Raw genomic sequence first — 27,021 nt, forward strand, 5'->3', positions numbered from 1 at the left:
GGTTCAATACCGTGCCTCCCTCAACTGGGAGACCCATGACTAGGTTTTTGGTTGTTCTCCCTCTAAAAACAGAAATAGATCATTCTAAATTACAAACTGGCTTTATCTACAAATTATTCACAATGTCTCACCCCATGTTGAATAATGGCCTTTTTCTCACTCATTTTACATTATTTGAAAACAAAATAATCTCCAAAATATTACTAATAATGGCGCTGACCAGGGAAACGTTCCTGCTGTTCTGTTCTTAGTGCCAGTCTGCACGTTCAAACTAAATGCCAACGTTTATTTAGTTATGTATCCATAACGAATTACTATGGGAATAAATATCCCTGAATTACAGAAATATCCTCTATGTAATTATTGGGGGAGAGTCACGTCATATTTTTCGATATTGTGTATGAGATATTAGTCTCACTAGTGTTGAGTAATGTGCTGTTAAAAGTGGTGTAGGACTTATTTATTTAAAGAGCATATTGAAGTTAGAAGCAATAGTTTTAGGCTTTTGCTTCAAATCCTATTTTATCACCATTTTGCGCTGCTCTGAGACGGGCATGGGGACTGGTCTTGATAAATCAATGACATTTTAAATTTGACTGAATCTCTGTTTGGGTATTGGTTAGACTATAATTAGAAAATGTGGGTGCAGAAATGTTATGCTCTTAGTGTAACCTTTATTTAACTAGGCAAGTCAGTTAAGAAGAAATGTGTGTTTAAAACGACAGCCTACTCTTTAATCCCCGTCATGGAGTTGAACCCCGGTCTGGTCTCCCACGTGCCCTGCCCGCAAGACATGGAGATTCTTTAGCTAAATAGCCCAGTACTGTACTGCCAACCGTCATGTTGTACAGTGCCATATTTTCCATTCCATCCTAATGCAAACCCAGAAGGTTTTTCTTGGAATAGAAACACCATAATATTAATCTAATTAATTAAGCAAGTATCAATCAAATGTTTGGACACCTACTCATTCCAGGGTTTTTCTTAATTTTCTACATTGTAGAATAATAGTGAAGACATCACAACTATGAAATAACACATATGGAATCAGTTAAGAACAAATTCTTATTTACAAGGACAGCCTACTCCTTCCTCCCCATCGGGGAATTGAACCCCAGTCTCCCGCATGTCCACATTCTCTAGTACAGCCATTATTGAAGGTACTTGAGGTCACCGAGTCTGGAAATGGCCTGCTCTACCTTAGATAAGGAATTAGGCACTTTCCCATGTTTACTACAATATGTATTTTAGGCTATGTTTACTTGTCAGACTGCACAGTAGCCTAATAAACAAATGCAGGTGGCTTATGTCTTCAAAATGCTTTATTATCCAAATGTAAAAGCATAGACTGTACATCTACATCAGCATCTTTATGCTTTCAGTATTAAAATGATAAAAACTCTTTCATAATGCAGATGTTGATTTAGTTATGCATCCATAACAAATAATTATGGGAATAATTATCACTGAATTGCAGAAATATTGGAACAAAGTTGTCTAATGAAGGCAAACAAATAGTTTCTTACTGGAAAATACTCTTTCAAACACATGGTCACATTGTACAGCGTCATTATGGCTATTAGCGGGGCTATATTTTGGCCTTTATTCAGATTACAATCGTTAACTGTTGTTATTTTTCAAACAAAATCATCTCAAATATTGTTATATATAGTCTTCCCGCTGTGGACGTCTATTTCAACAACGTTTCACGCTGCTCTGAGACAAGCATGGAGAAACGTAAATGTTCAATTATATTCCATGATATTCTTAAAATATATGTTGACTGAATATAAGCAAGTGATGTCTGCTAAATAATCAAGTTAGGTTTCTCCAGAAATAAATAATTCTAGATAACAAACTAGCTTTATTTACAAATTAGTGAGTATGTGTCACTCATGTTTAAGAATGGCCTTTTCTCGCTAACTCTAGGTTAAATGAAAACGTAATCTCCAAAATATTGTTACTTTTTAAACAAAGCGATTATTAATTAATTTAGAAATATATAAAAGCCCCTTAGATATTCTCACAGTACCTAACGAAAATGCCCCTTAGATATTAATTTAGAGTCCTCCAATCCTCTAAATGTACTTATTGAAAACAATATTTTTAGATATACTGTAGGCCAATGATAGGCAAAATGAGTATTGGTTACACTACAATTAGGGTGTGGAAATGTTATGCCCCTTAGATATTAATTTAGAATCTTCCAATCCTCTTATGCTGTAGCCTACTCCCGACCGTCACGTTGTACTGCGAAATATTTTCCATTCCATCCCCGAGGGTTTTGTTTCTCGTTTTTCCCGGAATAGAAACACCATAATATTCATCAAATGAATTAAACCAAATTTCTTAACTTCTTGATACTACCCACCCCGCATGCGGGAGCGTAATCATCGCCTGAAACTAATTAGCATAACGCAGCGGCCATAAATATCCCTAGAAAATGTTCCTATTCATGAAAATCACAAATGAAATATATTGAGACACAGCTTAGCCTTTTGTTAATCACACTGTCATCTCAGATTTTCAAAATGTGCTTTACAGCCAACGCTAGACAAGCATTTGTGTAAGTTTATCATGGCATAATGCTATGCTAGGCTCTGCTACCAGCAGGCAACATTTTCATGAAAATAAGAAAAGCAATCAAATTAAATCATTTACCTTTGAAGAACTTCGGATGTTTTCACTCAGGAGACTCCCAGTTAGATAGCAAATGTTCCTTTTTTCCAAAAATATTATTTTTGTAGGCGAAATAGCTCCATTTGTTCTTCACGTTTGGCTGAGAAATCGACCGGAAAATACAGTCACTACAACGCTGAACCTTTTTCCAAATTAGCTCCATAATATCGACAGAAACATGGCAAACATTGTTTCGAATCAATCCTCAAGGTGTTTTTCACGTATCTATTCGATAAAATATCCCCCGGGACAATTGGTTTCCCATAAGAAGCGATTGGAAAAATGGCAACTTGTGTACTTTACGCAAGATTTTCTGCGGGAGCCATCATGTGACCCTTACGGCTATTCTTCAACATAAATGTGTAAAAAGACGTCACAATGCTGTAGACATCTTGGGGAATACGTAGAAAGCGTAAGCTCATTCGTAGTGCATTCACAGCCATATAAGGAGTCATTGGCATGCAGGGCTTTCAAAATATGGGGCACTTCCTGGTTGGATTTTAATCTGGGTTTCGCCTGTAACATCAGTTCTGTTGCACTCACAGACAATATCTTTGCAGTTTTGGAAACGTCAGAGTGTTTTCTATCCAAAGCTGTCAATTATATTATAGTCGAGCATCTTGTCGTGACAAAATATCCCGTTTAAAACGTGAAAGTTTTTTATCCAAAAATGAAAATACTGCCCCCTAGTTACAAAAGGTTAAAATCAATCCAATGCACCATGTTATTACAAAAAAAGGTTTTAAATTCTCTGGGAATGTCAATATGGGAGACTATCAAATGCTTCTCAAAGTTGCCCTCTGATGGTCAAACTAGCACAAACTTGCATTAACGTAAAAAAATGGCTGACAATTAAATAATGTGCCATAGAATGCTGCAGTATGACACAACTTTTAAAGGAGGAACCACTGTATATCCTAATCTGACATTGGTACAGGTCATATTGTACTTCACATTACCGTCTCTGGTAAACACACTATCATAAAATATAATATAATAAAATATAATAAAATTGAATAGTATTACTACACAGATCATATACGTAACGTTCGCTAGCGAGCCAGCAAGCTAACGTTCGCTAGCTAACAGTATGCTTTAACTTGCAATGAAAATTACTTTCTGACAAAATGTAAAACTTATAGATGAAAAATGTAGCAAGACATACCTGTATACATGGATGAAAGCTTTATGGCAGACTGGAACCATTTAACTCTGTTTTGTTTGTAGCTACATCGTGTTTGGCCAGCGTTGTGTCAAGTCACACTGACCGTGGCATGTGCAGAAAGTAGCCCATCACAACTTTTTCCAAATGAGCTGTCGATAGCGCCTGCTAAATTCAGGGCATCAATGTTGTTGAGAAAAGTAGCAAAACTGTTGTAGTTCTCAATGGCTAATGTTATGTCTTTCAAAAACTCTGTGGTAGAAAGGAATATCAACACATACTGAGCAGTTCACGTTATATACAGAATCATGCTAGATAGCAGACCAATCCAAACTCATCTCACATCCATTAACTCAGCCAATCATGGCTAGCGGGAAGGTTCCTGTCTTTTTCCCCTGGCTAAACCAACTTGGCTCGTAATTTAACCGTTTTCGTATTTACAAATGGAATACAAGTTTGTTATTAAGGCATAAGAAAGATCACATGTTCCAGAAGGCATTTCTGCCAAGACACATATTGTGATAAATACATTAAAACTTCTTATGGCTTGAATCCCGCTAACGGGATCGATATGACAACAGCCAGTGAAAGTGCACGGCTCCAAATTCAAAACAACAGAAATCTCATAATTAAAATTCCTCAAACATAGAAGTTTTTTACACCGTTTTAAAGATAAACTTGTTGTTAATCCCACCAGTGTCCAATTTCAAAAAGGCTTTACAGCGAAAGCACAACATGTTAGGTCAGAGCCTTGTCACAAAAACACACACAGCCATTTTCCAGCCAAAGAGAGGAGTCACAAAAAGCAGAAATAGAGATAAAATTGATCACTAACCTTTGATCTTCATCAAATGACACTCATAGGACTTCATGTTACACAATACATGTATGTTCTGTTCTATAAAGTTAATATTTATATAGCATGCCAGGTAGTTGCATGGTCCTAGGGCTCAGGTCCTCAGAGAGAGAGAAAGAGAGAATTAGAGAGAGCATACTTAAATTCACACAGGACACCGGATAAGACAGGAGAAGTACTCCAGATATAACAAACTGACCCTAGCCCCCCGACACATAAACTACTGCAGCATAAATACTGGAGGCTGAGACAGGAGGGGTCAGGAGACACTGTGACCCCATCCGATGAGACCCACGGACAGGGCCAAACAGGCAGGATATAACCCCGCCCACTTTGCCAAAGCTCTACACAATATTGTGCTGCTGATGCCAGGTGCCATAGCAGTCTCTTTCTGCTGTAAAGCAGAGGGTCACCAAGCATATGGCGCAGGTGATGGGGGACTTAATTTTGCAAAGAACACAGCGACGCCTCCATGCTGTGCCCTTTTGGCCCTGAGGCACATCCATGCCTGCAGAAATACATTTGGGCAGATGAACACCACTTGTGGCAGGAGCTGGATGAACCAGCTTCAGTGGTTCAGTGGATGGAGACCTTGGCCCTGGGGGCTGCCATTCGGAGTCAGTGTCACTGTGAAAGAAAATGTTCACTTAGAATAGTTTCACATATGAGCCCTGTATCAACAGGTATAATAAACATATATATAAATATATATAGAGTACAGGGAACTTAAGGTTGAATATATTATGACAGACCAGCTAGATCTACTGTCTTTATTATATTACAACAGACCAGCTGTATCTACTGTCTCCATTTCACTTTGGCCATTGTTGTGGGCCTGCTGTTTGTTGTTTATATCATGTTTATATATTGTTTATATATTGCTTCTAAAATGTAAAAATGTATTTTATATTATTAATTTCAAACAAGGGCATTAGCATGTGAAGAACTTACCAGTCCAAAACGATGTCCTCTCCCGTTCAAAAAATATTCCTACACTTGGGAATCGCTAAATGAATCGTCCTACAACAATCTCCGTCTCACTTTCCCAATCAATTTATTCTAAAATTGTGTGTACATCTGTATATCTAGACTTAGATTTAGCTTTCCCTGATTTAGTCGCCATAATGATTGATACATAAACAGCTGAAATGCGAAACAACGCTGTGCGTAATATGTGTTGCTCCTTCAAGTATGAAACTTCAATAGCGAATTACTCTCTACGCCGGAGCTTACTACACATGGGTTGGTCTTGCAACACATAAACATGACCTATTGCCGTTTACCTCAGCTCATTGGCTATCTACCCAGCTAGATTTCAAGACGATCAGTGGTCATTGGGTTAAAATACAGTCAATCAACGAAACAGCGGGCAAATCATTGGTGCACAATGATGTCATTACTTGTTGTCTTCAAATCGGTTTCTTTCAGTCAATACGTCCCGCGAAATGACCCATCAGGTTTGATTGTGTTACAAACAAACCAGTTGATTGCAGTGAAACCAAACATGACTGGAAAAGTCACGTTCTGTGTGGGTTATTTACCTGGAATGTGTCGTCGAAAATGGAATGAGACGGAATTCACGACACAAGCGGTTCACAAAATGTTTCGTGTTAGGCTATAAAAAACGGATTTTATCAAACAAAAGATCATTCATTGTGTAACAATGAGCATTGGGATTGCAAACAGACGAAGATCGTCAAAGGTAAACTATTTTAATGCAGTTTGTGATTATGTTATGCATGTGCTGGTTGAAATTGTTGTTTTTTATGGGGCTCTATACTCAGATAATTGCATTGTATTCTTTCGCAGTAAATCCATTTTTAAATCTAACAAAGCAGTTGGATTAGCAAGATTCTAGGCTTTCGATACATGTGAGACACTTGTATTTTCATGAATGTTTAATATGACTATTTATGTAGCGATCATCGTATGTTGCGGAATTTCAGCACGCTACCGGGTTCCGTGCTCAGAGAGGTTAATGCAACCGCTGTGCCAGATTAAAAACAAAAAAACTTTTCTTTAATAACTTTACTTTATCATCAAATGACACTCATAGGACTTCATGTTACACAATACATGTATGTTTTGTTTGATAAAGTTCATATACAAAAATCTGAGTTTACATTGGCGTGTTATGTTTAGTAGTTTCAAAACATCCAGTGATTTTGCAGAGAGCCACATCAATTTACAGAAATACTCATAATAAACATTGATAAAAGATACAACTATCATACATAGAATTATAGATACACTTCTCCTTAATGCAACCGCTGTGTCAGATTTCAAAAAAACTTTACGGAAAAAGCACACCATGCAATAATCTGAGTACGGCGCTCAGACAACAAATCAAGCCATACAGATATCCGCCATGTTGGAGTCAACAGAAGTCATAAATAGCGTTATAAATATTCACTTACCTTTGATGATCTTCATTAGAATGCACTCCCAGGAATCCCAGTTCCACAATAAATGTTTGATTTGTTCGATAAAGTACATAATTTATGTCCAAATACCTCCTTTTTGTTTGCGCGTTTAGCCCAGTAATCCAAATGCTCAATGCGCTATCACTTAGTTCAGACAAAGTCAAAAGTTATATTACAGTTCGTAGAAACATGTCAAACGATGTATAGAATCAATCTTTAGGATGTTTTTATCCTAAATCTTCAATAATGTTTCAACCGGAGAATTCTTTTGTCTTCAGAAATGCAATGGAACTCAAGCTAACTCATGTGAACGTGCGTGGTCAGCTCATGCCACTCTGCAAGACCACCGACTCATTCAGCTCCCATTCCCCCCTCCTTCACAGTAGAAGCATCGAACAAGGTTCTAAAGACTGTTTGAGTTTATTTTTATTTTTACAGGGACAGTGCACATTAATCAACGTTTCAGTAAAAGTGCCGGTTTTAGCCAGCCGGCTAATTTTCAATCGCAGTCCCTGGGCAGGTTATTAAAAACAATTACAATATAGACAATCATTGAGCAGTGGGCAAACGCAGCGCAACATAGGACAAGCAAGACGTAGCATACAGACAGAGCAACATAGAACAAAAAGCAGCAAGACAAAATTCATAAAAGCAACTAAGTGTTTCCACACCTCACAAGCTACAGACAACTGACAATACACAGTACACAGTACGCAATATCGTATTATATATCGGAAAGCGGCAATACACAGCTAGGGATTATGTTCACAAATCTGATTGACTTTTAGCCATGTCTTCATGCATTTTGTGAAAGTGTGATATGTGGTGCAGTTGTGTGTCTGATGGCAGTGTATTCCAGACATGGGAAGCTCTCACAGAGAAAGTGGATTTACTAAAGGTGCTTTTCCTTAAGGGAACTATACCGTCACCCCTCATGGCAGACCTTGTGGATCTGCTGCCATATGTTTGGGTTTTCTGTTTAACAAAAATATTGAGTGGAGGGGGAGCCAGGCCATTTAGGATCTTGAAGACAAGACATGCGTCGGTGTATTGCACAAGATTTTCCCAACTCAGGAGCTCATGCTTTCTGAGGATGTAACAGTGATGATGGCTATTGGGCTTCCTATCAAGCACTTCGCGAGCCTGTTTGTAGACAGACTGAATAGGTTTTAATGTTGTACAGCAAGCTTGTGTCCAACTAGTTGAAATCTAGTGGAAGCCTTAGGAAGTGCAATTTTACCCCATAGACACTGTATATTTGATAGGCAAAGAGTTGAAAAACTACAACCCTCAGATTTCCTACTTCCTGGTTGGATTTCTCCTCAGGTTTTTGCCTGCCATATGAGTTCTGTTTTACTCACAGACATCATTCAAACAGTTTTAGAAGCGTCAGTGTTTTCTATCCAAATATACTAATAATATGCATATATTAGCAACTGGGCCTGAGTAGCAGGCAGTTTACTCTGGGCACCTTATTCATCCAAGCTACTCAATACTGCCCCCAGCCATAAGAAGTTAAAATGCCTTTCCTTTTGAAGTAGTGACGGCGACATATGCCTTGCTTTCTGACACTTGTCACATGTTGTCACAGCTCCTAAACCTGGCATTACCTTTTTCACGCAAAAACCCCCGCTAAATTCCATTGCGGAAGAGACCGATGGCTGGCTAGCTAACGAAGTGCCGAATTCACATGGAGAACAACAACGGCAGTGAATGAGGCTACGACGGACAGGTTTTGCATATCACTGAGACTTGCAAACCTAGCATGGAGCTGTTCCAGGAATCTCATACATCTGCAGCATGCAGCACACAGCTTACAGTCAGCACTGGCCTACTTTCTCTGTATCATCTTTGCCCAGGGCTCCTTTATCCCCAGTTTGAAGCATCATTAGACAATCATGTTTCTTACTTTTCTCTCCCCCTTTCAAATCTGCCAGTCTGAGCTGTATACCATGTCAAAGGAAAATAACACTGATGAAGGCTGTCATTCTAAAATGGGTGTTGATTTTCAACATTAGAGAAGCCTTTGTCAATGTCCATTTGTACTCCAAGAGTGCACAATATCTCTAATATAGCCTAGCCTGTACTGTGTAGTGGCAAAGCATACCACCATCCTACAGACATAAAACAATACGCTAGCTAGAATCATGTTGCCGTTGCCTGGCCCGGTGACTGCCACTCCAGTTAAAGACTGTTCTGATTGCTTTGTGGGGGTAAACTTTCTCTATGAGAATGGGGACATAGAGGGGGACTTCGGGAATAGATTGAGCAGATGTTTAATCACAATACTTTAGGGGTGTGTGTGTGCAGAGATGGGCCGTTGTGGGTGTGTCCACTGGGCAGAAGTGTGGCACTCTCTTGGTGTAAATAGACTGGGTTAAACCTGATCCTCTTTGAATGATCACATGGGAACCGGATATTATTCAGTTGGCTATCCTGATGAATGTTTCATGGCTAGGAGCCACATCCTGGGTCTTATTCATATGGCACCAAATGGAAGAACGTACCCGAAATAGGGAGGACTTACTTGAATTTGTCCAATAAGAAACGCTTGTTTTTGTTTTCTGTTGAAAAACGTTGAAAAAATGTTGAAAAACGCTACGCTGATCCTTAATAAATACGACCCTGATGACAGCAGTTCTCTGTCCCCACCAAGAAAGAGCCAAGATAGGCCTTGGGTTTAGTTTTCTTCTGATGATTCTTTGGTTTTGGTCTAGGCTCTCCTGATTGACATTTCACAATGGCCCGGCCCATTGTGAAATGGACCGGGCCACATGACTGACAAGGAGTTTCCATAGGTGAAAATCCCTTCATGAGTTTGACATAAGGGTAATGCCAACTAATTTCACTGTTTTATCCGTAGACCTAATATGTGACGTCATATTTTGATCTTCTCTCTCAAACCCTTCCATAGAGTTATTAATGCTCTACCACTTGGTAAGCCTGAACAAGGATAATGTGGTTATTATTATTATCATGGCTTGTAAGACTTGTCATAAGCATGTATGACCCTCTTATAATGTCTAATCTAAACGATGCTGACTTAATGACAACTGTTTGACCACCTCAAGTCATATCTTGTGAGGCAGCGCTTTTTTCGTAATTCCTATTCATTCCACAGTTGAAGACAGCTGTATAAGACGGAACCCTATCATTATTGTTATTCATCAGCCAGCCTCCATTGCACATGAACAAACACTTAAAGATAAATTGGCTTGTTCGTTAGAAAACGTTCTCTCTATCCTCTATGACCATGTCACACTGTTGGCTCTGTGAAAGCAATCCCATTATTTTGCCGTGTCTCTGAAATCCTATTGTCATTTGGTATAATCAGACAAAAAGCATGTGGTATTTTGGGGGCCTGTGTCCAAGCCAAACAAACAGCATACTCCTGTGGATTATGTATTGGAAGTGAGTTTAGTGAGTTCTCTAAGCCCACAAATAAATGTAGGATTCTGCTGATTTATAACGTGGCTATTGATTCACTTAAATGCAAATTCCACCAAAAGCGTCCCTATGATAACATGGAAGGAGATGCAATGGTTCCTTCATGTTCAAGGAGCTAGGATATTCACAAATTCAAACAAGCTATAGTTGACTTACTCACATTGGCACCTCTGTAACAGCTTTTGAGATGTATACTGAACAAAAATATGAACGCAACTGGCCAAAATGTCAAAGATTTTACTGAGTTACAGTTCATATAAGGAAATCAGTCAATTGAAATTAATTAATTAGGCCTTATTCTATGGACTTCACATGACTGGGCAGGGACACAGCCATGGGTGGGCCTAGGAGGGCATAGGCCCACCCACTTGGGAGACTGGCCCACCCAATGCAGAATGAGTTTTTCCCCACAAAAGGGTTTTATTACAGACATAAATACTCCTCAGTTTCATTAGGTGGTTGGTCTCAGACGATCCCGCAGGTGAAGAAGCCAGATGTGGATGTCCTAGGCTGTCATGATTCAATGAAAATCATTCTTTCATAGGTATTCTTTTTGTCCAGATGGGATAGGGACATGTAATGGCGATTGCGTCATCTCCGGACCTGTATGGTCGGTGTGCAAACTGAAATGGGTCTAGGGTGTAGGGCCTCCCGGGTGGCGCAGTGGTCTAGGGCACTGCATTGCAGCGCTAGCGCTAGTCTGGGTTCGTGCCCAGGCTCTGTCGGCCGTGACAGGGAGGTCCGTGGGGCAACTCACAATTGGCCTAGCGTCGTCCGGGTTAGGGAGGGTTTGGCCATATCCTTATCTCATCGCGCACCAGCGACACCTGTGGCGGGCTGGGCGCAGTGCACGCTAACCAAGGTTGCCAGGTGCACGGTGTTCCCTCCGGCAAATTGGTGCGGCTGGCTTCCTCGTTGGATGCGCGCTGTGTTAAGAAGCAGTGCGGCTTGGTTGGGTTGTTTTTCAGAGGACGCATGGCTTTCGACCTTCGTCTGTCCCGAGCCTATACGGGAGTTGTAGCGATGAGACAAGATAGTAATTACTAACAGTTGGATACCACGAAATTTGGGAGATAAGTGGGTAGAATTTATAAAAAGAAAAGAAAAATAAATGGGTCTAGGGTGGCCGGTAAGGTGACGGTGATATGATCCTTGCTTAGCCTCTCAAAGCAGATCATGATGACAGAAGTGCTATGAGGCGGTAGTCATTTAGTTCAGTTATCTTTGCCTACTTAGGTACAGGAACAATGGTAGCCATATTGAAGTATGTGGAAATATGGCTGAATTTAAACAATGTAGTTATTCCCTCACCTAGTCTATCGGAGTGCAAGATTGAGATTTATTGATTCTACAAAGCCTTTCAGATCTTTGTGAAGTGCCAAGGGTAGATTTGGAATTGAGCCATTATGTTGAAAATCCTACAACAGAAAAATGGCTAGTGTTCAGAGGAGAAGGGGTGAATGCCTGAAGCACACCTAATGCAATCCTCTCACATGGCAGTGACTCCTCACTGAGAGAGCATTAAGATCGGAGCACCCCTTGGTGCAATGTCAACTGTAGCAGCTGCCTCGCCACAGACCTGACAGACAGCCAGTGTGCGTGTGTGTGACACACTGATTATACTCCTGTATATGCTCGTCTGTGGAATGACACTGTCCTCTAGCCATGATGCGGCACACTACTGCGCCGTACTCTCACTCGCTCTCTATCAAAGCCTCAGCTCCTATCCTAAAACACTGAAATGGACAAGATGTCTAGTTATATTCACACTGTATGAAATGTGCTTCAATGTCAGCTTAATTCTCTGTGAAACGACATGGCTCTCTGCTGAGCTGGAGGTTGCGCAATGTCATTGAGGTCTGACCTTGCAGTGAATTGTCCCATGTTTTAAGGAATGGGGTGTTTTCTCATTCTATGTCATCTGGGAAAGCTATATACTGCAGCGCGATGTGGGTATTGATGTCTGTAGTGAAAATACACTGAGTATACAAAACATTAAGAACACCTGCTCTTTCCATGACATCGACTGACCAGATGAATCAAATTGTATTTGTCACTTGCACCAAATACATCAGGTGAAATACAGTGAAATGCTTACTTACAAGTCCTTAACCAACAATGCAGTTTTAAGAAAATACCTTTAAAAAAAAAGAAAGAGATAAGAAAATCAAATAATTAAGGAGCAGCAGTAAATAACAGTAGCGGGGCTATATTCAAGCGGTACCGGTTCAGAGTCCATGTGCAGGGGCACCGGTGTCGAGGTAATTGAGGTGAAAGCTATGCTTGATTTTTTATTGATGTCACTTGTTAAATCCACTTCAGTCAGTGTAGATGAAGGGGAGGAGATGGGCTAAAGAAGGATTTTTAAGCCTTGAGACAATTGAGACATGCGTTGTGTATGTGTAATTCTTCAACATCTTGCTAGCTAGCAACGATAGCGAAGCCAGCTGCAGTCACATATTGGTGAATGGAAATGGGGCTTCAGTCAGCTGATCGTTAGAGTTTTTATGGTTATGACGGTTATTTTATTTTCATGACTGTCTTCATCCATAACCGTCAGTTACACAGGTATACGGTAATTGTGCCAGCCCTGACTAGCCCTATATTTTGTGTGTTCAATGAATATGCAAATTGACCTTCCCCAATAGAATCATCACTTACCTCTTTCTACATGAAAGTCACTGTTAACTGAATTTTCTCACTACCAGCTGTGCAGTATTTTTAGCTTCCTCTGGGTGTAGAATCAGGTCTGCAGTGTTTAATAATCCACAGACAAGGCCCATCTTCGACTAACCAGAGGCACTAATGAGGACTTTTTTCATTATGAATCTGCTACTCATGTTGCTGAGACTGCCTGGTCATATAGTGCTCGGGGGGTTATAATGTTTAATGGATCCTGCTGGTTGGGGCCTGCTAGGACAGGATTGGCCTATAGGAGATATCTGGTTGGTCACATTGGCCTATAGGAGATATCTGGTTGGTCACATTGGCTTATAGGAGAGACATGGGCTGAGTTTAGACAGGCAGCCCAATTATGATCATTTTTTTTCACTAATTGGTCTTTTGATCAGCATTGAAAAAGATCTGATGTGATTGGTCAAAATAACAATTAGTGGAAAAATATCAGAATTGGGCTGCGTGCGTTAACGCAGCCATGGTGGGTCACATTGGCCTATAGGAGATTATTTGGTGGTACCTTCTGTGGCAGATTGGCCTATAGGGGAATATTTGGTGGGTCACATTGACCTATAGGAGAGATCTGGGCCTCTAGAATTGGGTTATGTGGACTTGCAAAGCTCTAGGTAGAAGTTCCCCACAGATGTAGGTTCACCTTATTCTGCTCCAGCCCTAGCCTTCTCTTAGGGGGAAAATGGCATCTAGGGCAACTTCATCATACTCCAAGTGCTAACCTATATCAATCTAAGAACGAGGGAAAAAGTGTTGAAGAGTTTCCATGTCTTTAATGTTTTTCTTTTACAGTGTGTACTGGAAGTCATTTTTGTGGATGTGAGTGATGTATTGGTGCAGTGAAATGTCAAGTGCATCTTAAGTAGCTACGATTACATCTGGCATGTTTACTTAGACAATAAAACACTCTGACTGACTCACTGGCTGACAATGAGGCTTTGTTGCCTCTTTCTCACCAGTTTAGCTGCCTAACCTCTTACTGTCTGTGTTTTCATAGCTGCAGGACGAGCAACAGAAAAAGCCTGATAGGAAGTGGTCAGTCTTCTGCGCTTCCGCGACCTCACTCCCCCCTCTCATCGCATACAGGTAAGGCTTGTCTGTGTGTGAATAATTGTTGTACTGTACAGTACAGGCATCTGTATTGATGGGTGTGTGTGATGTGTCCGATTGAGTAAAATACACAATGAATGTTGTGCTCGCAAAGAGGCTTTGGTTGGCCAGAGTGTTCTACCCCTGAATGAAGGCCATTGTCTGTGGGTAAATGCAGAAGCAGTCTGGAAACGGCACTCTTCAGGAGTGCAATCTGTTTCTGATTCATTAGCCACCCGCAAGATCCTCCTCTGTCTCGCTCTCTCTGTAGACCTTTACCACAACACACTGTCTGAAATGTTAGCAACCTGTCTTCTACAACAAAAGTGACAAACTAGCTGTTTCTGCAAGAAATCTTTTCCAATTCTTTTTTATTATAATGGCAAATGCTTTCATTGAAACTGATTTCAAAGGAGGATGGGATCTGAAAATAATGTAAGACCATGCGAAATACAGCACATCTCTCTGATGGTACAACTATTTTAGTAAAGTTTTGGTTGTAGCCTGGTGTCCAGACACAAGTGAGTCTAGGCTACTTTGGTCCAAACTGTAAACTGAAGGCAGTCTAACTGCATTATTTCAGAATCATACTTAAAAACATTGACAGTGTAGTGAAAAATAATAAATCAGCACATTATAGTTGGGTTGCACATAAGACAAAAGGCAAAAGCAGGCTTGAGTAAACAATAGGCTTTTCGTGGTACAGCCGAAGACAAGTCTCTGATGCCAATGGTTAAAAAGGGTGAGTGCTCTGTGCTATCGGAGCGCTGGCATTGGAACCAGCAGGGATTGTGATTGTAATGGATCAAGAAGTGGCAGGCCTCACGAAGGAAATGCACAGGGAGGAGAGGGTGGATTTAATCTATTCCAGCCTGGGTGTTTTATTTCCTGACAGGCCAAACACTGATAACGGCCCGCTGTTTGCGTAGTCAGACATTCTTGCCTTGCTAGAGAGCTCATTCCTTAAGATGAACTATGTGAGACGTAGTGACGGTAATGACAGGGCTGAACTATGGGAGAATTTCACTGGCTGGCACAGACGTATTGCAGGTACATGTACTGTACATTTGGTAAGATCGTTATTTCCAGTTAACATGTTAGTTGCAGTGGTTGTAAACGTTTTGGCATTTAGGTGATGGCAAAGCCGGAGTGTGTGCCTACAGTACCCATTTTACTTTGACATATCGTTCACGGCTCTTTTCTTCAGTAAAATAAACTCAGCAAAGAAAGAAACGTCCTCTCACTGTCAACTGCGTTTATTTTCAGCAAACTTAACATGTGTAAATATTTGTTTGAGCATAACAAGATTCACAACTGAGACATAAACTGAACAGGTTCCACAGACATGTGACTAACATAAATTGAATGTGTCCCTGAACTAAGGGTGGGGGGGGGGGGGGGTCAAAATCAAAAGTAACAGTCAGTATCTGGTGTGGCCACCAGCTCTATTAAGTACTGCAGTGCATCTTCTCCTCATGGACTGCACCAGATTTGCCAGTTCTTGCTGTGATATGTTACCGCACTTTTCCACCAAGGCACTTGCAAGTTCCCGTACATTTCTGGAGGGAATGGTCCTAGCCCTCATCCTCCGATCCAACAGGTCCCAGACTAGTGGTCGACCGATTATGATTTTTCAACTCCAATACCGATTATTGGAGGACCAAAAAAGCCAATACCGATTAATCGGCCAATTGAAAAAAAAAGAATAATAATAATAATTAAAAAAATATATATATATATATATATTTGTAATAATGACAATTACAACAATACTGAATGAACAGTTATTTTAACTTAATATAATCCATCAATAAAAATCAATTTAGCCTCAAATAAATAATGAAACATGTTCAATTTGGTTTAAATAATGCAAAAACAGTGTGTTGGAGAAGTAAAAGTGCAATATGTGCCATGTAAAAAAGCTAACGTTTGAGTTCCTTGCTCAGAACATGGTGGTTCCTTTTAACATGAGTCTTCAATATTCCGAGGTAAAAAGTTTTAGGTTGTTGTTATTATAGGAATTATAGGACTACTTATCTCTATACCATTTGTATTTCATATACCTTTGACTATTGGATGTTCTTATAGGCACTATAGTATTGCCAGAGTAACAGTATAGCTTCCGTCCCTCACCTCCTCGCCCCTACCTGGGCTCGAACCAGGAACACATCGACAACAGTCACACTCGAAGCAGCATTACCCATCGCTCCACAAATACTTGCAGACTAAGGGGAATAACTACTCCAAGTCTTAGAGCGAGTGATGTTTGAAACGCTCTTAGCGCACACCCAGCTGTGCTGTGCTTGCGAAGAGCTGCTGGCAAAACGCACAAAAGTGCTGTTTGAATGAATGCTTACGGGCCTGCTGCTGCCTACCATCGCTCAGTCAGACTGCTCTATCAAATCATAGACTTAATTATAACATAATAACACACAGAAATACGAGCCTTGAGTCATTACTATGGTCGAATCCTGAAACTATCATTTCGAAAACAAAACGTTTAATATTTCAGTGAAATACGGAACCGTTCGGTATTTTATCTAACGGGTGGCATCCCTAAGTCTAAATATTCTTGTTACATTGCACAACCTTCAATATTATGTCATAATTACATAAAATTCTGGCAAATTAGTTCGCAATGAGCCAGGCTGCCCAAACTGATGCATATACCCTGACTCTGTGTGCAATGAACGCAAGAGAAATGACACAATTTCACCTGGTTAATATGGCCTGCTAACCTGGATTTCTTTTAGCTAAATATGCAGGTTTAAAAAATATATGCTTGATGTTTATGCATTGATGTTTATGGTTGTGTACAGTTGTCCAACGACTTTTTCGCAAATGTGCTTTTGTTAAATCATCCCCCAGCGTTGCATCGATTATATGCAATGCAGGACACGCTAGATAAACGAGTAAAATCATCAACCATGTGTAGTTATAACTAGTGATTATGATTGATTGATTGTTTTTTATAAGATACATTTAATGCTAGCTAGCAACTTACCTTGGCTTCTACTGCATTTGCGTAACAGGCAGGCTCCTCATGGAGTGCAATGAGAGACAGGTGGTTAGAGCTTTGGACTAGTTAACTGTAAGGTTGCAAGATTGGATCCCCCGAGCTGACAAGGTGAAAATCTGTCGTTCTGCCCCTGAACAAGGCAGTTAACACACCCTTCCTAGGCCGTCAATGAAAATAGGAATGTGTTCTTAACTGACTAGCCTAGTTAAATAAAGGTATCGGCAAAATCGGCGCCCCAAAAATACCGATTTCCGATTGTTATGAAAACTTGAAATCGGCCATTCCAATTAATCGGTCGACCTCTATCCCAGACGTGCTAAATGGAATTGAGATCCGGGCTCTTCGCTAGCCATTGCAGAACACTGACATTCCTATCTTGCAGGAAATCACGAGCAGTATGGCTGTTGGCATTGTCATGCTGGAAGGTCATGTCAGGAAGAGCCAGCTGGAAGGTCATGTCAGGATGAGCCAGCAGGAAGGGTACCACATGAGGGAGGAGGATGTCTTCCCTGTAACGCACAGGGTTGAGATTGCCTGCAATGACAACAAGCCCAGTCCGATGTTGCTGTGACACACCGCCCCAGACAATGACGGACCCTCCACCTCCAAATCGATCCCGCTTCAGAGTACAGGCCTCGGTGTAATGCTCATTCCTTCAACGATAAATGTGAATCCGACCATCACCCCTGCTGAGACAAAACCGCAACTCGTCAGTGAAGAGCACTTTTTACCAATCCTGTCTGGTCCAGCAACGTTTGGTTTGTGCCCATAGGCAACGTTGTTGCCAGTGATGTCTGCCTTACAACAGGCCTACAAGCCCTCAGTACAGCCTCTCTCAGCCTATTGCAGACAGTCTGAGCACTGATGAAAGGATTGTATATTCCTGGTGCCACTCGGGCAGTTGTTGTTGCCCTCCTGTACCTGTCCCGCAGGTGTGATGTTCGAATGTACCGATCCTGTGCAGGTGATGTTACTCGTGGTCTACCACTGCGAGGATGATCAGCTGTCCATCCTGTCTCCCTGTAGCGCTGTCTTAGGCGTCTCACAGTACGGACATTGCAATTTATTGCCCTGGCTACATCTGCAGTCCTCATACCTCCTAGCAGCATGCCTAAGGCATGTTCACCCAGATGAGCAGGGACCCTGGGCATCTTTCTTTTTGTGTTTTTCAGAGTCAGTAGAAAGGCCTATTAAGTGTCCTAGGTTTTCATAACTGTGACCTTAATTGCCTACCGTCAGTAAGCTGTTAGTGTCAGGTGTATGTTCATTAATTGTTTATGGTTCATTGAACAAGCATGCGAAACCGTGTTTAAACACTTTACAATGAAGATCTGTGAAGTTATTTGGATTTTTGCTAATTATCTTTGAAAGACAGGGCCCTGAAAAAGGGACGTTTCTTTTTTTTGCTGAGTTTAGCTATTAAGAATTCTGGATCGTTAGTGAACTCATTTTACGTATGAATCATAAACAGTATTTGGTTTAGATTAAGTCTGCTCCGCATAATCTATTACGACTGCTACTGTTTAAATAAGCAATCCCGGTACCTTTTCTCGAAACACATAAAATTCATCTATATTATCCTGTGTCTACATGGCTGATAGAATTTGATTATACAGGATTAATCTCAAATAATGGACTTGACCTCCATCTGGATTGGGTTAAGTGTTCCTTTTCCTCAGGTGTATTCTGTCCCATTCTGGTGATTATTTATTAACGCTCATCAGCTGTGATTAAATTACACCACAATTAAACAGGTGACATTCATCACCATCTAACTAGCCTCGCTCTGTTCCCCAGTACCACCATTGTTACCCAAAGCCCGTTCGCTATCGTCAGACTCGTCACAGGGGTTGGACACCTTAGTAAATTAACTGTTTATTAACTGTCCCCCCTTCGGCTACAGAGTTCATTATGTCTAATTAACGTTGAACCGATGGTTGGTTCTTAACCTTATCGGTGAGTGAACACAAAGCCTAATTGCTGTCGTTGGGGTAAGACCCGCTGTTTGATGTTGAGTAGCCTGAGGCAGTAGCCACAAAACTGTAGGGCTGTGGGTAATAAGTGCACGCTGCCCATATGGATGGTGGGTTGGAGAGATAGAGGGATAGAGGAATAATTTGAAGGGCCGCCCTGGTAGAGTACGCTTCAGGCTCCACTATGGGACATTAAGGTCTGCAATAAAACCCCAAGACCCCGAATATTCGCGTCTGTTAGCTAAGGGCTATAACCATCACCTTATGGATGGCAGAAAATGTGTATTTTATAGCCAGATGTCTTCACCCAGACTGTCTTTGTTTGTGCCATTTCATTTACATAGCTATTTAGAATACGGTATTAGCCTATAGACAACTCTTACCCACAGGTCTTTATTCCACATTCAATCCATACAGTTTTAATAATTAGTTTTAATCAGCATGCTAGTGCTAGGCAGGTAGTGTACCTTTCATGTATTTCTAGAGTACAGTACCTGTCATGCATTTGTAGTGCCTTACAACTAGCACATTTGCAAAGCAAATCAGAAGTCCATTCTTCCCCTAGCTCCTTGAGCTGAAAGTACTGTACGCTGCTGCCTCGTAGCTTTCAGATGTTCGATATTCAGCTATTTTGTGTGTGCTGCTTTTACAACACATGAGAACCAGCTGCCATTTAAATAAATTATCTTTGTCTGTTGAGATATTCCTCTGTCGACAAAGACCTTTTTTTTAAAGATGGGTAATTTCACACTTATTTTTGCTTTTTGACTGACACCTGGGGGGGGGGGGGTAAAAATTGAATTATTCATTGCTTGGGACAATTGCACGTAAACGTTATATTGCAATTTTAAATAATTAAAAATTTGTGTGTGACATTTCTTGTGTGTCTCCCGATGAATCGAAGCCGATGTAGATTGTTAATATTATGTAGTTACTGATTCAAGCAGAGCAGTCCCATTTGAGATGCTTTCAGTCTTCCTAGATTACGCTCCATCAGATAAGAGACAAGGAAACACAATCAAATCTAAAATGCGGTTTAAGGTACAATAAATAGCTAAGAGTAAATTGATGAAAAAATAGAATTTATCTATGCTGGTTTATTAGACTTTCTATGGTTTTTCATATCAATGAATCAATGTGACAGTGCTTAGACCAACTCCCAATTTGGAATAGGTTTGATTCTATGCTCTAGGCTTATTATTATTATTAACTTCATTCATTTCAAATGCTTTTATTTCAGGTTTATGAATGTTTTTTAATTTGAATTGTTTACTTCTAATCTTCCCTTATTTGTCTGCTTTTCCTCTGAACAACAGGAACGAGTCCTCAAGACAGCCCCAGAAACTTCTCTCCTAGTGCCTCAGCTCACTTCTCCTTCGCACGAAGGTAATAAGGAAATGCATGTTCTATTAGTAACTCTGCTCAACTATCATGCTTGCAGGAATAAAATGTTTTTTTTTGTTTCGTTTAACAATTTCCTGAAAGTAATTCATACTTCAACTCGGTCATCATTTTGCTTTCTCTTGGTAATTATCTGACAGACATCATAACAAATGTGGGATACAAAGGAAATACGAATCTTGATAGATTTATAATATTTTTTTTTTTACAACAAAACCAAATTCTGGTGCTATTATAGTCTGATGCAGACAGTTAACGGTTCTTTTGAGAAGCGAAGGCAGGATCTCACTGTCTTCTGACTGGCTCTTTATACAGATATATAAATCACAGGCAGGTTCAAGGGTTCAGTCTTTCACAAATAGAAACCTGAAAGGTATTTTTGTTCTACCCTCACTCAACACATTTTATTTTAAGAGTTTTCTTTATTGTTATGATTCACAGTCTTTGCCACAGACCAGGCAGGTAACGTCATGTTAGGCCTCTGTTTGCTTTTCCCAACAATGCAGAGAGAAATAAAATAGAGAAATAATAGAAAAGTAATAACAAGTAATAATGAATACACAATGAGTAACGATAACTTGGCTATATACACAGGGTACCAGTACCAGTCGATATGTGCGGATACTAGGTAATTATGGTGTACTTACTGTATACAGTGCCTTCAGAAAAGTATTCAGACCACTTGACTTTTTCAACATTTTGTTATGTTACAGCCTTATTATAACATTGATTTAAAAAAAAAAAAAAATAATTACTCATAAAATCTACACACAATACCCCATAATCACAAACCGAAACAGTTTTTTTTGACATTTTTGCAAATTTATTACAAATAAATAACAGAAATACCTTATTTATATAAGTATTCTGACCCTTTGCCATGAGACGCAAAATTGTGCATCTTGTTTCTATTTGTCATCCTTGAGATGTCTCTATAACTTGATTGGAGCCCACCTGAGGTAAATTCAATTGATTGGACATGATTTGGAACGACACACACCTGTCTAAATAAGGTTCGAACAGTTGACACTCCATGTCGGAGCAAAAACCCATCCATGAGGTCAAAGGAATTGTCCATAGTAAAGGGTCTGAATACTTATGTAAATGTGATATTTCAGTTTTTTTATTTATACATTTGCAGAAATGTCTAAAACTGTTTTTGCTTTGACATTATGGGGTATTGTGTGTAGATTGATGAAGGGGGGGAATTTTTTTTTCCATTTTCGAATAGGGCTGTAACATAACGAACTACAAAAATCTCTGAATCTGGAAACACTCATCTCCCTCACTAGCTTTAAGCACCAGCTGTCAGAGCAGCTCACAGATTACTGCACCTGTACATAGCCCACCTACATTAGCCCAAACAACTACCTCTTTCCCTACTGTATTTAATTTATTTATTTATTTTGCTCCTTTGCACCCCATTATTTTTTTTTCTACTTTGCACATTCTTCCACTGCAAATCTACCATTCCAGTGTTTTACGTGCTATATTGTATTTACTTTGCCACTATGGCCTTTTTTTGTTGCCTTTTTACCTCCCTTATCTCACCTCATTTGTTCACATCGTATATAGACTTGTTTCTACTGTATTATTGACTGTATGTTTGTTTATTCCATGTGTAACTCTGTGTCGTTGTATGTGTCGAACTGCTTTGCTTTATCTTGGCCAGGTCGCAATTGTAAATGAGAACTTGTTCTCAACTTGGCTACCTGGTTAAATAAAGGTGAAATAAATTCATAAATAACAAAACGTGGAAAAAGTCAAGGGTTCTGATTACTTTCTGAATGCACTGTACCTAGCCATTATATCTGAATCATGAAAAATCCCTTTTGATTTGTTTTTATCTGTCCCTACATGTAGTCTCATGTGTTATTCCTTTGACAGTTTGTTTTCTTGTTCCGTGTTATTGGTTAGTGCCAAATAAGGTAGTAAGGTGCTTGTTGCAGGTAGCAGAGGTCAATGACACTGCTTCAGTAGGCTATTGAAAAGCTGAATATTTTCTGCCTTTTCCGTCAGAAAAGTGAAGGTTGCATATGACATGCCTCTGATCATTACTGCACATAGATCAAAGGTCACCCAGAACCTTTGATTTTTAGGCCTTTGCAGATTTCACTTTGTACATTTTAAAAATAAGCTCAGTCAAATAAGGGCAGTTATGTTATGTATAATCCTGGATATCTGAGTATTCTTGTTTTGAACATCATTCATCGGTATTGTAATATATTGTTCATAACTACAGTTCTCATTCCTGATTAGTAATGAATGAGTTTAGGGATGGGTTCAAAGTTAATGGTCTGCCTCTTTCTATCTCTGTCTGTCTGTCTGTGTGTTTGAGAAGGACGGATGGACGACGCTGGTCTTTGGCATCTCTGCCCTCCTCTGGCTATGGCACCAATACACCCAGCTCCACTGTCTCTGTACGTACCATACCTTACCACTCACTTTGCTACAATTACTTAAGAATCAACTCAATGAGTTATTACATGTGTTAGCTAGATTTTTTTTAAAGCAATGCCAAAAAGGTTGTTAAACCTAAACCCCTTCACATACAGTATACCGATGGAAAACCGTTTCCATCCCGCCCCCAAGAAATACAGATACCAAATCACTGGAAATGTAAGAATGAATTTGAATCAAGATGTTTCAATGTGAAATTATAATTTGATAGACTGCCTCTAGTCTGTTCTTCAGTGACCGGTGCTGTACTGTAGGCTATTGGAAGTCAGATGAGGGGCGAACAGATACTCCTGCTAGTGTCTCCCAGGTTGACATACCACCAGAATTTTTTTTTAGGGAGTAAACATGGCCCTGACACAAAGCCAACAGCTATGCCCCACACATAAACAAAGACACACGCGGCAACGCGTCCGTGGCCACGCACTCTTGCACACACATACAGAAACACACGCACATAACCACCCACACCTCTGATCTGTTTACTGACAAAGTCAAATCACACAGGCAGGAAATGGTCAACTCTGACACCTATGCGTCACACTCACACGCAGGATTGACCACACACACACAAGCCCAGTAAGCACGCCTCCACACACAAAGTAATGGGTTGTTTGTTTACAGCCAAGTTTTATGAGGACATTCATTTAGAGTCGATAAATACGTGATGTTTTGTTGGAGGCTGGTGACGATTACTGTTAGAGAATTTACTATAGAGAAGGAGTAAGACTGTTTGTCCAGGCTATGTTTACACATCTGGTTGCTACGGGTCTTTGCAGCTCACTTGAAGATGAATCCTTTTTGGATTTTATTTCAGAACAATGTGTTCTGAGAAGAAAAGGGAAAGTTCACAGTAATTTGTTAGCTTTCATGTACCGTCACAGCCATTTCAGCACCCATACGTTTCAGTCCTTCATTTTCGAGACACTGTAGAAGGGAATAGGTGCCGTAATGAACATGTGCCCAATCAAATGAACACAGCAGTCAGAAAAAGCACACACTCTCCTGGTAACTGCCATTCTCTCGTGCAACGACGTCAATCAAAGCGTTAGCCTCTCGTTCTTCTTTTTATCTTTTCTCGTTCAATGTATATTCATTTCATTTCCAGTCGTCCTGTTCATCACAGGAGAAGCTTCACCAGCTGCCCTTCCAGCCCACGCCGGACGAGCTGCACTTCCTCTCCAAGCACTTCTGCACGGAGAGCATCGCTGGGGATGACCGACGGAGGGGGACCACGCCCATGCGACCCCGCTCGCGCAGTCTCAGGTACGTACGAAGGCCGGGCAAGGTCACTCACCTTTATAGATGCCGGGGATAACAGTCGCTGAATTAGTATCCTCCTTTTATATACTTTTATGTGAATAGTTTTCAAATGAAATTTGATTCAAACTATACCAATGTATTTGTGCTGTAAGATACGTGTTGTAATATAATTACTGATCATTCCTTTGTATTTCTATGTATTTGCAGCCCTGGAAGATCCCCATCCTGTTGTGATCATGAGATTATTATGATGAACCATGTCTACAAGGAACGCTTTCCAAAGGTGAGGAGCCAACTGAGTTAGATCTATAATGTCGTATTGCCTTCAAGCTAGAATCCTTAATTGAAACAATAACAAATTGAACCACCCCCCTGCCTGTTTCGCTAAAAACGCTAAGGGGTGGGGCGTAGACAGAGCTATGAATGCAAGTACTGACCTTCCATAATATCAAATGTATAGTTTTAACCATGTTTTGCGGCTATACAGTGTTTGTTTACATTTAACTTGTTTACCTTGTTTTCAATCTCTTCAATCGGTGTACGACAGTTGAACTAAGCGCATGAGGCATTTATAAGTTATATTATTCAAGAATTGATGGGTACATATCATTAATTTATAAGTCCAAAAATGGATGTAACATCTAAGGATTCCAGCATTAACAATGGTTATTTGTTATCAAAACAAATGCTAATGTTTTAACAGTTGTTTCTGAGAGTTGGTCTTTTTCACCTTTGAACCTTGTCACCCTCTCTCAACACATTCTCTACTTCGAACCCTTTCCACCCCTCTGTGTCTCTCCAGGCCACAGCCCAGATGGAGGAGAGGATCCAGGAGATCATCCGGACCAGCTCCCCGGAGAGCGTGTTGCCGCTGGCGGACGGTGTGCTGGGTTTCGCCCACCACCAGATCATCGAGCTGGTCCGTGACTGCCTGGAGAAGAGCCGCCTGGGCCACGTCACGTCACGCTACTTTTGTGAGCTCACCGACAAGCTGGAGAGGCTCTTCCAGGAGGTGGGTGACATTTTCGGTACATCTCAATAGTGTAATAATAATGAATGTAATGCAAAAGGGGTTTTCTTTCCTTGTGTCCTCTACTCTACAAAATCTGGAATAATGAAGGAAAGGAGATGAGGAAAGTGTAAAGGGTAGTATAGAGTGTGGTGCCACCTGCTATCCATGGGGGATATCACTGGTTAACTTTAGCAGCCATCAACCTTTTACCGTAGTAATAAGTACACTGTAAGTACAATGTCGGTGCACATTACTGCACAGGACTTTGAAACTATCAAACTGATTCTTTCACCAAAATCATTTGGTTTACAGTGCTCCCTTACCTCTCTGGTATTCAAAGTCATTTTCGTCGCACAATTTCTAATCTGTAACTATTAATAACTTGTTTATAGATGTTCTGTATTTCTCAACGTCCTCTCCCCTCATGCATGCTTCCTATTATACTCCCTCCCTTTCACTTAATGGTGCTTACAGTCCCGAGTACTGACCAGCTCACAGGTCCGTGGGAAATGTTGAACGAGTGTGTTCTGTTCTCTGTATCTATAGTCCACGTCCCGGTCGGAGAGCCAGGAGGTGAACTTCATCAAAGAGCTGGTAAAGAAGATCCTCATCGTCATCGCCAGGCCGGCGCGCCTCCTGGAATGCCTGGTATGTCTCGCCTGATTGTCGCTAGCTAGCTACCAAGCACATGGCCATGACTTCAGACATTGCACAAATTAAACGGCAACTAGGGACAGGTTTTTTTTCCAAGGGACAGAGGTTTTTCCTGACCATGTGGTGTGACTAGTTAAACCACTGAGTCCTAATACTAAGTACAAGTTCTATCTGGTGGTGACAAGCCATATAGATGCAATCCATCCTCCTCTTGCTCCTGCTAGTCCTCATTGTCACAATAACATCACCATCAACCCAGAGAAAAGCCAACAGCACACAGACGATGCCCATTGGAACTTAAAACTAAGAGTTCCAAAAGTGAAACCCGTGTCCCCGTGTTGTCCTCTCCTCAGGAGTTTGATCCAGAGGAGTTCTACCATCTGTTGGAAGCTGCCGAGGGTCACGCCAAAGAGGGCCAGGGCATCAAGACTGACATCCCCCGCTACATCATCAGCCAGCTGGGTCTCACACGGGACCCCCTGGAAGGTACGTCAAGTTTGACTTTTGACCTTTTAGGGAGTAGGTAGACTGTGCCTAAACCAGGGCTCTCCAACCCTGTTCCTGGAGAACTACCGTCCTGTAGGTTTAACTCCAAACCTGTTCCTGGAGAACTACCGTCCTGTAGGTTTAACTCCAACCCTGTTCCTGGAGAACTACCGTCATGTCGGTTTTAACTCCAACCCTGTTCCTGTAGAACTATCGTCCTGTAGGTTTTCACTCCAACTCTAATCTAACGCACTTGATTAATAATTAGCTGGTTAATACGCTGAATCAGGTTAATTACAACTTGGGTTGGAGCGAAAACTGACATGAGGATAGTTCTCCAGGAACACGGTTGGAGAGCCCTGGCCTAAACCAAAGTTAGTGGAGGTGCTACCGCACATCACACGTTCAGAAA

At 40.7% G+C, this 27,021-nt stretch overlaps 1 protein-coding gene across 9 annotated transcripts in view; it reads left to right on the forward strand.

Moving 5' to 3' along the window:
- The window catches only part of LOC110509694 (microtubule-associated serine/threonine-protein kinase 3), a 178,209-nt gene that overhangs the window by 127,399 nt on the left and 23,789 nt on the right, over positions 1-27,021 (forward strand). For 5 of the 9 annotated variants that reach the window (XM_090227064.1, XM_021590733.3, XM_021590736.3 and 2 more), the window contains 8 exons: positions 14,253-14,341; positions 20,653-20,722; positions 23,079-23,157; positions 24,303-24,460; positions 24,665-24,740; positions 25,260-25,469; positions 26,016-26,117; positions 26,477-26,609. In XM_090227064.1, coding sequence (XP_090083190.1) covers positions 14,253-14,341; positions 20,653-20,722; positions 23,079-23,157; positions 24,303-24,460; positions 24,665-24,740; positions 25,260-25,469; positions 26,016-26,117; positions 26,477-26,609 — 917 coding nt within the window. The remainder of the gene's footprint in view (positions 1-14,252; positions 14,342-20,652; positions 20,723-23,078; positions 23,158-24,302; positions 24,461-24,664; positions 24,741-25,259; positions 25,470-26,015; positions 26,118-26,476; positions 26,610-27,021) is intronic. The other 4 variants (XM_021590734.3, XM_090227063.1, XM_090227062.1 and 1 more) reach the window with 1 other exon arrangement.

The sequence above is a fragment of the Oncorhynchus mykiss genome, chromosome 29, assembly GCF_057628025.1.
Source record: "Oncorhynchus mykiss isolate SJ-2025 chromosome 29, ASM5762802v1, whole genome shotgun sequence".
NCBI lineage: Eukaryota > Metazoa > Chordata > Actinopteri > Salmoniformes > Salmonidae > Oncorhynchus > Oncorhynchus mykiss.